Here is a 14072-nt window from a genome sequence, read left to right as displayed (position 1 = left end):
TAGAGCTACTACACAGAACCACAAAGTACAATGGAGCTGTAAGATGGAGGAAACACCAAGGGACCTGGGAACTGGGGAAAGTTATTAAGAACCATGTTAACCACAAGGGGGCACTGTGTCCCCGTGGACTAAACTAGAATGTTTAGCTGCTCGACATGGAAATGGGACATGGAATATGCTCTTGATTCTTGAGCTTTTCATCACTCTCCAACAGAGTAGGGAGGTCAGTCAAGGACAAAACCCCCACCCCACGACTAGCTCCCAGAACAGGGCATCTTTTTCTCTACCAAACTCAGATTTCTTATGCAGAGACATCTATGGGAAAGATACACAGTCATCACCCATTTGACACACCCACCTACATGATAGATGTGTATGCACACACTCACCTATGTACACATACATGTAATGTGCTCCCATTTTTAGAGATTGCCCTGCTGACAGTGTTATCTATGTAGGAAAGACTTGCCTTCCTGTCCATAATACACAAGAGCAGCAAAGATTGATGCTGGTTATAGTTTTTTGCCTTTTCCTTGTGTTTTTCTGAGAAGCTACTTGGTCCCCAATGATTCCATTTATGCCGCTTCTTTTCTGCAGTGTGGTACTTCAGCACTCTGCTGCCTGCCCTGCGTGGGGTCACCCAACACCCTCACCATCCAATAACGTGCTCCACAACCCTGTTACCCAATACCTCCGCTTCCCCTTCTGACCCTGGCCTACCACATTTAAAATAGATCCAGTTCTATGAAGGAGAGTGACGAAATGCTCAAGAATCAAGGGCATATTCCATGTCCTATTTCCATGTCAATCAGTGTGTCAGCACCAGACATCAAGTGCATTAGTCCTCAACTCAGTTCCATTGAGGAAAGGGTATAATTGCCTGTGGAGTTTCTATAAAGCAATGTAGCAAAAGACCTTGTAATATTCCATCACAGTAGTGTTGCCAATAATGCTACAAGGTCCCTCCTCATTTTCACTTCTTGTGCCTCAAGACCCTAAGAATCAGCCTGCAACAGCTGCAAAATAAGAATTCCTCTTGATTGTTCATAGTTGTTAAAAAGCTTCTTTATAAATAAACCACAAACAGACTTAGTTAGCTCCCAGATCTGTTGGATTCCATGAGGGAAGAGGAATTCCCGAGAGAAATCCTCCTTTTTGCTGCATCCCTCCTGAAAGAGTCTTCAGGTGAAAATGAACTACGAGCAGCCCAACCCTTATAGTAAGTTCATGCACCTGGTCTACTGATTGCACTAAAACATCCAAAATGGAATCTTAGGTGACCCCCCAGGGAGGTTCCTACAGGAAGGTGGGTCTCAAGATATCCTTGGGCACTTCTGTCATCAGCCTTCTTCAATTTTTTTTTTTTTTTTTTTTTTTTTTTTTAGATGGAGTCTCACTCTGTCGCCCAGGCTGGAGTGCAGTGGTGTGACTGTGGCTCACTGCAACCTCCACCTCCTGGGATCAAGTGATTCTCCCACCTCAGCCTCCCGAGTAGCTGGGACTATAGGTGTACACCATCAAGCCCAACTAATTTTTGTATTTTTTGTAGAGATGGGTTTCACCATGTGGCCCAGGCTAGTCACAAACTCCTGAGCTCAAGTAGTCTGCCCACCTCAGCCTCCCAAGTGTGTTGGGGTCACAGATGCAAGCCACCGTGCCCAGCCTCTTCAATTCTTTCTTGAAGGTGGTGGTGGTGGTGGCATCTCTGAAATCCTGTGGCCTTTCTCAGTTACCCATAGTTGATAAGGAAGTCTCCTAAAATCTAAATGGTTCCTCTCTCCCAAGCTTAAAAATACTATCAATATCAAGGCAACACCATTGTATTGGAAAAGGGCCAGTTTCTACATGGTCATATGTTGTGAAGTGCCTATGCCACAAAGGCCCTCTCCCAGGGTTTATATCACTTTGAGAAGAGAATAAGAGATTTGGACAGGGAGAAGATAGGAAGAAGAGCATGATGCAGGCATACCTAGACAAATAATAATAATGGTACTCAAATTCATCTACAGTTTATTGTTATAGCAGAAGTTGTGGGAGACAGGAGGGCACCCTCCACACATAATACAGTGTGGTCAGAGCCCCAGGATAGCCCTTTCCATCTCTATGCCAAGCCCCAAGTAGCCCAGCCCAAGCTTAGCTCCCTCCCCAGTCCCACTCTAGATGCACACTGAGAGCTACCAAAGTTAGTGCAGCCAAATGGCCCCAGGCCCCTTCCTGTTTCCCCAGCACCAATCCTTCCCTGACACTTGTTCATTGCCCACCAATTCCCATTCCAACTTCCTTTTTACACCCTGGATGTTTCTATCACATCCTGAGGACCACTAACCCACCAGCAAGTCTCCCCCTGACACACATTCATGTAGGTCCATACCCTTCAGAGTCCTAAAGGGTTAATGAGAAGCCATATCAGCTTTGGTAAATGGAGCCCCAGCCCCAAATCCCTCCCCTTGCAAATATGGGATAAGTAGGGAGAGTCTGATGGAGGCACCATGACAACTACAACAACCTCTTACCCCTCAGCTACAGACACCTAGATCAGGACAGAGGATACATGCCCTCTCCACCTTAACACCAAAATGGGGGAGGAGGAGAATTTAGGGGTCTGGGTCCCTAAGAGATATTAGGACATCTCTTTCAGGAGCTGGGGGGAATCACAGGTTAGAGGTCAAGGTTAGGGTAGCAATCAAAGATCAAGGTCATCTCCCCACATGATCTGCCCTTTTTCCCTTGCTTACTCTGGCCCAATGCCCCTTCAGCACCTCCCAGGTTAGTTCTGGGGGAGGTGAGGGCTGGGTCCCACACTAGGGCAACAAGGGTCATTCAACAGGAGACCTCCATGGTGTGCCCCGGGGGCCCCGAAGAAAGAGTTCCAGACTCGCTGCTCTGAGACAGGGTGCGAGAGCGGGACCGGTTGCCATCAATGGATGCTGCACTGGTTAGAGAGGCCGTACGAGACCGGGACAGGCGAGTCATGCAGGATGAGGCCACTGTGGAGACAGAAGGATGCACAAGCAGTCAGAGAGAAAGTGGGGAAATGGGGCTGGCGACTCAGGGTGTGGTCCTTGGATTATGACTAGTTATAACTAAGCCAGGGGATCAATGAGCTCGATTGGGCAGATAGTGGTAAGTCCAGGCATTAACCTAAAACAGTTCCACCCCGTCAGTGCCCATCTCTCCTATAGTGCAGCAATCTCTTGTCCCCATACTCACTGTAGCCCATGCCTTGCAGGAAGTACTTGAAGGCCTCAGTCAGCTTGCCTGGCTGCGGAAGTAAGAAGAGGCGAGGGAGACAGTGAGATGAGGTTAGAGGCAGAGCTGGAGCCTGAGGCTGTGGCATTGTGGGGATGGGGTGTGTGGCAAAGGCAGAGCCCAATGCCACCAGTATCCTATGTCACTTCCCCATCCCATGGACGGCAGGGCTACTCACCTGAGTCAGCTGGGGCTGACCTCCAGAGTCAGCCATCTGTTCAGGAGAGCGCCACCCAGAAAAAGTGAAACATACATAAATGAGCCATGCGGAGAGGTGGAAAGGGTCTCTCTTCCCTAGCTTCTTCACTCCAGCCCCTTTGTTTTGTTCTTCGTTCACCCCATTTGTTCCCATGCAGGGCCCTGGAGGCTTAGCAGCTGAATTTAGAGAGGATATATGACTCTGGACAGGGGCCCAGGAGCAGGTTACTGACCTTGAGGAACGAGGTCTGGGTGGGGTCCAGTTTTGAGTTACATTCCACCTGGAGTAAGCAGGAGACTGAATGAATGAGTCACGCCCACTGTGGCCCCTCCCCCTATAAGGGACCCAGGAACCCAGACCCCATTCCCTTTTCTATCAGCTCCCTACCCAGTTACTCCTTACCAGGGATCAAATTCCTAGTGCCCCAAAGTTGATCTCCCTGTGCCAAACAGGGCATCCCCTTGGCAAGATACTCTTCTGACCACCACTCTAGGACCCCAGCCCTCCTCCCTCACTCATCCCAAAATCCCCTACTAACCACTGCATCTTCATGAGGTGCTTGGTCTCCTACCACCAGCATCACAGGACACCTAAAGACACAGTGTTGGGGAGAAGGCAGTGAGCCCCTGACACTCCCTCGCTGGCCTCTGCCTAGAAGTGCAGCTGGAAAAATGTCTGGCTCCAAAGAGAAAAGAGCCTTCTGTGTTTCCCTGCTGATGCCACCAAGAGGATTCAAAGGGGGAAGACCTAGAGGGAAGTGATTTACCAAATAGGATGGGGTGGGACATGACAAGGAAGTTCCCTGGCAAAAGATTCTCCTTCTTCTAAGGGATACAAGCTCCTAGGGAAGATCCAGGGAGACAGGCAATGCATTCTTTCTTAAAGTCTTACTTGAGGGTGATATCACCTCCACGCTCAAAGTTCAGGTCTCGGCGGCTGGAAAGGGGTTAAAAGAGTAGGAATTTTAGGTTGGCAGTGCTATCTAACCAAATATAAGCTATCTCCCCCATGATGGAACTATCGCTGTCCCAAAAATCACAGTCAAATATTGGTTATTAAAAGTGGAAACCAAAGGAGAAGGTGGCAGGCAGGCCCCAAGGACAGCTCCTATAATCACTTGTGCCCTAGATCCCTGGTCAGAGGGCAGCAAAAGGGGAGGAAGGGCACAGGATACAAGGTTATCTTACTTCTGGAAGTCCAATAATCCAAAGGAGGTAAACAAGAGAAGGGGGACAACCCCTTGCAATCCTTCCCACTGGCTCTGTCCTGAAGCTGCCCCCATTGCACACTAAATGCTGCATTCCTGGCACATTGCACACTACCCAGACCTCCCTCCCCTCCTGTGTGCCTCCCCATGACCCCCAATTACTGCTTCTGCATTTCTCTCACATGCATACACACGCAGCCCACCCACTTGTTGTAGCTGTTCCAGTACAATTCAATGTTATCCAGGTTGGGTGCATGTGTAATGATATTTCTGTACTTTTGTATCAACTCAGAATTTCCAGAGAGCTCTTCCTGAAGGAGATAACAAGGAAAAACATTAGGGATGGAAAGAGAAACCAACAATTACTGGAGGAAAAGAGGTAAGCCTTCTTCCTTCCCTAAATTCTGTCCCAGCTAAGGAAGTTAGCCCAAGCATTCAAGTTCCCTGCTGCACCCCTCGACTCTTCCACATCATCTTCTACAACCACTTACCTGGCTGAAAAGATGTCCAAGGATCATCTCCGGAATGGAAGAGGTGAGGCCCGTTAGCTATGAGGAGAGAACAGGTGAGAAAGTTCAGGATATTGGCCAGGCACAGTGGCTCATGCCTGTAATCCCAGCACTTTGGGAGGCCAAGGTGGGTGCATCACGAGGTCAGGAGTTCAAGACCAGCCTGGCCAAGATAGTGAAACCCCGTCTCTACTAATAATACAAATATTAGCTGGGCTTGGTGGTGGGCGCCTGTAATCCCAGCTACTTGGGAGGCTGAGGCAGGAGAATTGCTTAAACCCGGGAGGCGGAGGTTGCAGTGAGCCAAGATCAAGCCACTGTACTCCAGCCTTGGAAACAGAGTGAGACACCATCTCAAAAAAAAAAAAAAGAAAAGAAAAAAAGAAAGTTCAGGATATTATAAGAGACTTAGGCAAAGTGACAGCTTCACTTTCCTGCCCCTTTACTCCCTCCTTGAAGTTCGGAGTCCATCCAGACTTCAAGCATTAGACTCTACCAGAGCCTAACTGGATCCATACAAGGGGATCCCCCACCCTAGGTCTCAGCACACAGGCCCCTCCAAACCTTGTGGGCTGCCCAATCCATCCAACCCTTGGCATTGGGATCAATGTTGATGAGAACAAGACCTTCAACTGTGTCCGGGTGGTTAAGCTGAGGGAGAGAAGAAGGAAGGAAATGAGAAACAGGGCATGGCCTTATCCCCTCCCCGCTAAGCCCTACCCACTTTTGGACTCCCATGGAGCCTGACTCCCCGCCTAGTGCCCACTTCCTCCCCCAAACAGCACTAATAAACAGTATTCTCCTAATCAGTCTGGACCCTCCTTTCCCTTATCTGGGCTTTTTATTTCTTACAGCATATCTCGACAGGATGTAGGCTCCAGCTCCAACACCAACTCCAATTACTGTAGAAAAACTGTGAAAGGGAAAGAAATATATGCCTCACGGACTCTGCTGTCCAAAACCTGCCACAGCCCATCTCTTCAAACTCTTCACCCTCCCTCCTGAGTCCATGAGCACAAAGAAGGGCAGACACAGACCTTTCTTTGGAGGATGCGAAAAAGAAGGGCCCAAGGAGCCAAAGGTTGGCACGGGTAGTCAGGGTAGATCCCTGAAGTCTATCCCAGCTTTCTCCTGGAGAACTAGTGTCTTAAAAACAAACACCCATCCACCAGCCAACCAACACACTGTTTTCCTATATAGATAGCTCTTTGTCCATTCTCAATTTTCAAGAGCCAGTTCAACTTGTTCTGCTTTAGTTCCTGGTTCCTCTATAGGAACAGGAAGAATGGAACTTAAAGCAAATGTGAAAACAGACACAACTTTAGTGAACAAAGGGGAGAATGAGGAAAAGAGCAGCAAAGTGCTGAACCAGAGGTGCTGAGCCCTGGTGTCTAGGAGAAGCTTAGCTAAGAACAGCACCCAGGGGTCAGCACCTCCTTCTGAATACCAAAGACACGCAGTCTGGCGTTCTCTTCCTTCCCCCACTCTCTCTCACCCACAGAGCTCCCCACCCACCAGGTGTGGGCATGAAGGAGAGGGGAGTGGGAGAGAAAGAGACAAGTCTATCTGGTTCCTCAGGGATTATGTCACCCCCTTTTATTCCTCCCTTTCTGATCAGAGAAGGCCCTCCTTAGCCTGAGGCAGGGCCAAGCATAGACCCTTTTCCTTCCCTCCATCCATTAGGGCTACTCTGCTGATTCTGGCCAATTTTCCAAACCCACCACCTTTTCTCAATAATCAAGGTAGGAGCATGAAGGAAGAAGATATATTGGGTTCAGAAGCTGAAACTGGCTCAGGAACCATGGTGAACCTGGAAGTTCTAAGGGTCTCCTTGTGCTGGAAAGAGAACTCTGGTTTGGAGGGGTTCCCAGGACTCTCACTTTAGGTACTGTAGGACGCAAGGGATCATGTCTGCAAGCTGGTCCAGAGATGGGTACTGATATCTGGAAAAGAGAAGCACGTTAAGGAAGATACCAACCTGCCCTCGCACCCCCACCTCAGGATATCCTACTCATTCTCTCCCAGAATCACCACTGCCCTCCCTTTCCTCCTTCCCAGTCGAACCTTTCCCACACCTGTCCTGTTCCTCACAGTCTGGTGAAGCGGTAACGACCTAACTCTTACCCCAAAGGGAACACAGGGGCTCCCTCTTCCATTCCAGGGGCATCCACATGAACCCGCACGAAGTTCTGAATGATTTCCTGCATGTCCCCGAATTGAAACAGTGGCTGGAAGCAAGATTTATCTAAAGAGAACCCACATCACCTCAACAATAGAATCAGACAGGGAAACATGTGCCCCAGTCAGAACTCACCCTTCTTTTCATGCCACAGACTAGGAGAGAACTTCTCCTTCCCACGCTGACCCCTCCCCTCCCTCTGGGTTTCTACCCTTCCTCCACAGCCTCTTTCCAGACAGGAGTGGGAGACGAATGAAGGTCCTTACAGTTGAGTCCCACATCGTGGTAGGTAAGGATCGCTGGGCGTTTGGGTTTGGGGGTGCCATAGACACTGAAAGTGACAGAGCCATACGGTGTCTCCACAGAGTGAGTCTGCAGGAAAACAGGGCACCAGGAGCTAGGCTCAGAGAAGACGAGGCCAGAAAAGGAGCAACACCAAGGTCAGGGAGCTGGGAGTGGGCGGGCAAGGGGGAAAAGGGAACAAAGAATTAAAAACAGGATCAGCAAGAACTGAGGAAAACACAACACTGGAAGATGAGTCAAGATTAGAATAAGAAAGAATAATGAAGATTAGAGAGAGAAGAGTAGGGGGAAGGAAGGAGAGGTGAGAGATAGGGAAGGGAAAGGACAGAATAGAAGGAAAGAAAACGAAGAGAGAAGGGCCAAGCAGAGGCCATCTTTCTACTGAGGAAGAGGAGAGCCCTTCCTCCCACCTTGGGACTGCCCCCACACTGTTACCTGTCCCTGGTCCAGGAGGATTTGGGCAGCTAACTCAGCCTCCTGGAGAGACACACACAGACACACACAGAAACACACAACCATGTGGTGTCCCAGATGGAGAGACAGACAGACAAAGAGAGACAAGTAAAGTCCAACAGAGACCAAAGACAGAAAGAGATTGACAAAGAGAGACATGGAAAGGATGAAGATTAGTGTAGTGACAAGACAACGGCCTGACTCCCAATTGTAGTGTATGGGGAGAGAGACTAGGGTGGAAGTGGAGAAAGTAGTGGTGTGGGTTAGAATAAGATCAGGCTTGGGAAGTTAGAAGGCAAGGGGGATGCTTAGAGGTCTCAAATTTGGGCATGGGAGTCAAACGGTCTCTAATAACCTTGGCCGCCTCAGGCGTCTGTCCTGGCAGCAGTGGCTTCACCTCTGTGATCTGCACCTCCTGCAGCTCCGCCATGATGCCTGGTAGGATGAGGAAACGAGACTGGGAAGTTGTCTCCACATCCCCACATCTCCTCAAACACCAGGCTTCCTCTCTCAGCACAGGAAGATGCAGGGAACAGAGGGAGCCAGGGGTTGAAGACTACTCCAGAACACGAAGAGGGCCTTTCCTGCCCCCAGCTCCATTTCCAGGCTGATTGGTGGAAACTTTGGAAGAGGAATCAGGACACCGCTTCTCTTGATACTCACCATCCCCACCGCCACCCTCAACACCCACTCCTCCAGACCCCCTCCCTCCTCTGCCCTGGACCAAGATACCAGGGTGGGGCAGAAGCGTAGCTCAGATTTCCCAGGCTATCTTTAGGGTCTACTCCACACTCTCAGGTAGGGAGCGAAACTCGTAGCTCAGTGACTGAATATTCTAAAGGACAGGGTACCAAAAGACAGGATTTTGAGAGCTCACAATTGACCATGACCTTCAAGTAAAGCCCCAAGGTCGGCAGCTCAAAGGGGGCTAAAAATGACCAAAGTAACATGACCAAAGGGTGAGGTGGGGAAAACAACATAAAAGGGACATCTGTCCAACCAACCCAATGCCTCCCTTCCTCCCAAGACTCTTCCTCCCAACTCTGAATAAACTCCGTAAGTTCAACATTAGTGGGTGAGGAGCAGAGCACCTGGACAGACCTGCACAGAAAGGAGCCTGCAGCTTGCGAGGTGGGGTCACTTACTGGGCTCCTATTGGCTGGATGCAGTGGGATTAGGGGTCAGGGTTCTCACTCCTGACTCTGGGGTCTGAGAAAACACAGCCACGAGGTGAATGACATGGGAGACAGACCCGGGGTCTTTTAGTTACAGAAAGCCTCAGCCAAGACCCAGACTCCCAGGGTCATCAACCTCCGCGGGTCACTAACCCTCCCCAGTGTCTACTCCTGAGTCCAGAGAACACGTCCTCTCTAGGCTCCAGCCGGAATCAATACAGGCTACAGGGGCATCAGTTCAGGCTGCGCGGAGGAGAGAAGGAAGTGCTGATGTGGAGGAAGCCTCCGGATTCGAATCCCGGCTCTGCCACTCCCAGTGTGACCTTGCCCCAGTTCGTTACTACATTTGGCCTCAATTTTCTATCGGCAGGGGGACTAAACGCGGGGGACTAGGGGATCCCCAAAATTTTTGACAGCTCTCCAGTAAGAGGAGGGTAGCAGAGCATGGTTGTTTCCCTCCACAATATAAAAACAAACACAAAGCTTGGTGCCGTCGCTTCTCTCCTCTACCCAGTCTCCGTGTAGGTCCCACGAGTGGAGAAAGGGAGAGGAGGGCGGTCCCACAATCTCCTCCCGGTCTCCCCCGACGGCCCGCGAAGGCAAGCGCCATCGGGAAGGGATGGGTAGGACAGAGGGGACTGGCCGGGCCCAGCATCCGGAACCCGTCCCTACGAGTCCCTACGCAGCCCGTCCGCGTGGAGACGGACACCCTTGCGTGGCTGGTGCCAAGCGCCCCGAACCTTGCACACAACCTCGCGCGCACCCCAAACACGCCCTGCAGCTCTCGGAGCCTCAGCCTTTGTGCGCAGCAGCCGAGCGCCCCCTCAGTGCCGGCCCTTTCCCCAGAGCCGCCAGCTCCAGGGGACGGGGATCAATCACACCGCCCACCTACCCGGCTGGCGCCTTCCAGGCCCTGCGGCCCCTCGCCTGCCCCTCCCCCTACCTGCTGCCGCCGCTGCCGCTTCCACCTTCACTTGCCTTTGACTCGGGCCCGCCCCGGCTCGGGCTCCCCGCAGACCCGCCCCCGGCCCGCCCCAGCCCGCCCACGGGCGCTTGGCTCCCCGCAGACCCGCCCCAGACCCCCAGTAAACACGCCCCACCTTTCACCCCGCCCAGACTGCCGCTCAGGGAGGGGTTGTGCTGGGACCGGGGGACTGGGGGCGGGCGGCTAGACGCTTCCAGGCTCCTCTCGAGCTCACCATAACATTCCCCCCACCCCCCGCATTGGGGCGGTGTGGGGAGTGCGGGGATCCCTCAGCACTGCGAGGGATCCCTCGGCTGCCCTCAGCACCGCCCCCATCCATGACCTGGATCTGCAATTCGCACTCTGGCTCCTTCCTTCGCCCCCAGACTCAGTGGTGGGAACCGGTAGTGGGGAGACGAACCCGGGATACTGACACCCCACGAGTTCGAATCCCCCCGCCCGAACACAGAGAACTAGATTAAGAAAGGAGGAGGTGGGCGGGACAGCCGCTGAGGAGGCGGGGGTCTCGCCCGGTGGCAACGGCAGGTGTGCCGGCGCCGAAAGGGGGTACGGGGGAACGTCGAGGGCACAGCAGTTCCGACTCCCTAGTGCCCAGAGTCCTGGTACCTCTCCTCTCTTTGCTGCGTCCAGACGCCTGCTCTCCGGCTGCTCCGGGAGAAGTTGGACAACAAGGCGGGGAGGGGGGGCGGGGAATGCGGGGGGCCGCTATAAATAGAGGGCGATCGCGGGCGACGCGGGGGGGTGGAGAGGATGGCCAACAGGGACTCTGGGGTCAATGCCTCAAGGGGCGACGGGGGAGGGGCCGGGGACCCCCAGAGGCTCTGACTCCTGGGTAAACAGGCGCAGGGGCGGAGTTAACCCTGCGGGGGTGGAGTAGGGGCTTGGGTAGGACGCAGTGTCCCGGGCTGGGACCCAAGAGACCCTGTGGCTTCGCCGCTAACCCCTCCCAGTCCGGCCCAGAAAAGGAGACCAGCTCAGGCCCGCTGAATCGCAATGCCCAGGCGATGGTCTCAGGGACTGCCGCGTCCCTCTCGGTGCCCGAGTGGGTTTGCCACTCTAGACTTCACACACACACACACACACCCCAGATGAGCCCTCTTTGTGCCCCTCAGAGGAAGGCTCCCTGGAATGAGGTAGTTGATTAGATAATGTGGCTTAAGGAAATTCGAAGTTGTTTAGGCAAAAGGAAACCTGACTGAATTTCTCCCCTCCTGCCCCCCTTGTAGCTCCCCCAATCCCAGGATCATATCCACCCCAACCCCCTTCAGACTGGTTCCTGAGTTGCCATTTCGGGGGCCGGGCGTCAGGCCAGTCAGGAACAATGGCCAATGGAACTTGAGCTGCCAACTGCAACACCAGCACTGACTGCCCCCCCAAGACCCCCAAGTTCCCCTGCCCCCTCCTGCCTGGGAACCACCCTCCCACCGCCACCCTCACCACCCGCAATACCCCTCCCATCCAAGGAACATCAATGCCCCTTTCATCCCCACTTGGCAGGGTCTACTGGAAAGAAGGAGAGGCCAAGGAGGGAGGAGGTGACCCAGAGTAGGAGAACTGGTCGGGCTAAAACCCAGCCTTCAACAACCCCAAATCTAAGGCCCCCACTACATTCCCCAATTTGGAGCACCCAACTTTTCTTCTGTTCCTTTCTCCCACTCCCTTTATAACTTTTTCCCCAGAAACTGGCACATAAGCTGGGCGCCCTGGCTCCTCTCCTAGGCCCCTCTTCCCTCTGGATGCCAGTTTAACACTCTCCTGGAGGAGGAAAAGCCTGCTGGAATAAGGATCATAGCCAAAGGTGCGGAAGACAGGAGACATCTCACCAGCCCCAGAGGAACCTGGGGAGAAGGAGAGCCTGGAGTGAGAACTTTGTCTGCAGGCTTTTCTTTGTCGAAAGTAGTCTTACTTGGAGTGGGGGAGGGAAGGACCTGAAGGTTCCAGCATCTAAATTCGTCTCTGGGTCAGGATGACTCAGGGGGAACCTGATAAGAGGCCGACGCAGGGGCGCAGGGCAGGCAGGAGGTGGGAAATTTCCACTGAGATCCATTGGCTTCCTAGACGTAGGGGTCCCACCCAGTCTGCTGCAGGCAGAGGTAAGGCTGGTTCTACCCTAAGATAGGGTTCTTCCATGTCAGGGCAGCTCCCAGCCCGACCAGGGTGTAAGTGTTGCAAGGACAATCTCTCTCTCAACTCTTTCCCTTTGGCCAGAGCAGCTTCAAACTATACCTTCAACTAAGCAACAGTTTTAAGTATCTGTTATGTGCAAGCCACTGTGTAGATGAAATTCAAAGTGTGAGTCTGTTCACACCCTCTCTAGACGTTTGTGATGAGAAATGACATTTTGACATTTGTCGAGAGAAGGTACAAACACAGGACAAGTTAAGAAAAATTATGTATATATAAGATCAATCATCTGGACAATAAGTCCTGTAGCAGTAGTTTCCCACCCTTCTTGAGTGGGTGATCAGAGATTTCCAACCCCACATAATAGTTTTTGTATCCTCTGATGGAGAAAATACAAACTATGAATTCACCAATACTTTGAAGTAAGTTTCTGTCACAACGTCTGTAAATGTAGTAATACCTACACATGCAAGGCGTATTATTTACTCAGTTTACACTCACTCTTTATACATACAGATTCTAGGGCCCTTTGCAAGATTTCAGAAATCCTCACGCCAGAAGGCTGTGGCCCACAGTCTAGAAACCGTTTTCTTACTATAATTCAGAGAAGGAAAAGGGCTTTGTTCCTAGGGTGAACCACCAAGATGAGAAATGCAATCATGGAATACTTGAGTGGGCGTGAGGGGCATTCTATCCAGGCAGAGAGAGAGCATGAAGGACAGTCTGGAGGCAGAAACACTCGGGTTACTTTGGAGAACTGAATAGTAGCTTCCCATATATTATCCCCTAATACCATAAGGTTAGTGTTATTGTCCTCACTGTACAGATGAGAAAATTGAAACTCAGAAATGTTTAGTGACTTGCCCAAGTCCACTCAGCTAGTAAATGACATATCTAGGATTCATTTTCCCACCCAGATCCATTCCACTCCAGGGACTATGCTCCTTGCACTACCAAGTAGCCTGTCAAGTGTATAGCAGTTAGGCCATATGACCCCAGCTGAAGAATAATCTGGTTCTTAGGGTTTTTGTTTTGGGATTTTTTTTTTCTTTGAGATGGGGTCTCACACTGTCAGCCAGGTGGGAGTGCACTGACACAATCCTAGTTCACTGCAGCCCCAAACTCCCGGGCTCAAGCAATCTTCCCACTTCAGCCTCCTGAGTAGCTGTAGCTGGGACTACAGGTGCATGCCACTGCTCGCAATTACTTTTTTTATTATTATTTATTTATTTAGAGACAAGGTGTCACTTTGTTGGCCTCCCAAAGTGCTGGAATTATAGGCGTGAGCCACTGTGCGCCGCCCAAGAATGATGTTGATGAGAGGTGGGTGATGTTTGGTAGGGTAGATTGGGGCCTAGTTAGTTGTACAGGTCCTTGAATGCTAAGCAAGAAGATTTAGCCATGAGAAGCTGTAGTATATCTTGAGCCATAGAATGTTCCTGAGTAGGAGTAATAAAAAATACTGCTTTGTGAAAACTAATCTGATGGGGAGGAGGTTATACAGATGGATTATGGGTGCATGGGAGTGAAGAATTAGATTTAGGAAAGAGATCATTTAGAAGCCAGAGTAGTCATCCAACTATGAGATGATAAGAACTTGAATAAGGGTAGAAGTAATAGGAATGGAAAGAAAGGAGTAGATTTGTAAGACAAAGAAAAAAAATAGAAATTGGTGGCATTATTAGATGG

The 14072-nt window shown here is 51.3% G+C and overlaps 2 protein-coding genes across 10 annotated transcripts in view; both read right to left on the bottom strand.

Annotated features, from left to right (window-relative positions):
• RNASE1 (ribonuclease A family member 1, pancreatic) overlaps positions 1 to 10588 on the bottom strand; it is a 223082-nt gene extending 212494 nt beyond the window's left edge. The window contains exon 1 of one of the 3 annotated variants that reach the window (XM_050796601.1): positions 10568 to 10588. In XM_050796601.1, coding sequence (XP_050652558.1) covers positions 10568 to 10578 — 11 coding nt within the window. In that variant the 5' untranslated portion in view covers positions 10579 to 10588. Of the gene's footprint in view, positions 1 to 6753; positions 6758 to 10295; positions 10300 to 10567 lie in introns of those variants that run through there. The other 2 variants (XM_050796604.1, XM_050796603.1) reach the window with 2 other exon arrangements.
• Positions 1994 to 14072, bottom strand: part of NDRG2 (NDRG family member 2) — a 28152-nt gene continuing 16073 nt past the window's right edge. The window contains exons 2-17 of one of the 7 annotated variants that reach the window (XM_050796537.1): positions 10218 to 10261; positions 8455 to 8534; positions 8082 to 8123; positions 7610 to 7715; positions 7289 to 7409; positions 7045 to 7107; positions 6017 to 6077; positions 5729 to 5815; positions 5147 to 5203; positions 4863 to 4966; positions 4340 to 4384; positions 3987 to 4038; positions 3681 to 3728; positions 3428 to 3463; positions 3211 to 3262; positions 1994 to 2987 (exon numbers count right to left, since the gene is read on the bottom strand). In XM_050796537.1, coding sequence (XP_050652494.1) covers positions 2821 to 2987; positions 3211 to 3262; positions 3428 to 3463; positions 3681 to 3728; positions 3987 to 4038; positions 4340 to 4384; positions 4863 to 4966; positions 5147 to 5203; positions 5729 to 5815; positions 6017 to 6077; positions 7045 to 7107; positions 7289 to 7409; positions 7610 to 7715; positions 8082 to 8123; positions 8455 to 8529 — 1116 coding nt within the window. In that variant the 5' untranslated portion in view covers positions 8530 to 8534; positions 10218 to 10261 and the 3' untranslated portion in view covers positions 1994 to 2820. Of the gene's footprint in view, positions 2988 to 3210; positions 3263 to 3427; positions 3464 to 3680; positions 3729 to 3986; positions 4039 to 4339; positions 4385 to 4862; positions 4967 to 5146; positions 5204 to 5728; positions 5816 to 6016; positions 6078 to 7044; positions 7108 to 7288; positions 7410 to 7609; positions 7716 to 8081; positions 8124 to 8454; positions 8535 to 9190; positions 9293 to 10166; positions 10262 to 14072 lie in introns of those variants that run through there. The other 6 variants (XM_050796538.1, XM_050796539.1, XM_050796540.1 and 3 more) reach the window with 6 other exon arrangements.

Source organism: Macaca thibetana, chromosome 7 (assembly GCF_024542745.1).
Source record: "Macaca thibetana thibetana isolate TM-01 chromosome 7, ASM2454274v1, whole genome shotgun sequence".
NCBI classification, from domain to species: domain Eukaryota; kingdom Metazoa; phylum Chordata; class Mammalia; order Primates; family Cercopithecidae; genus Macaca; species Macaca thibetana.
This window is presented reverse-complemented; position numbering and strand designations above follow the sequence as displayed.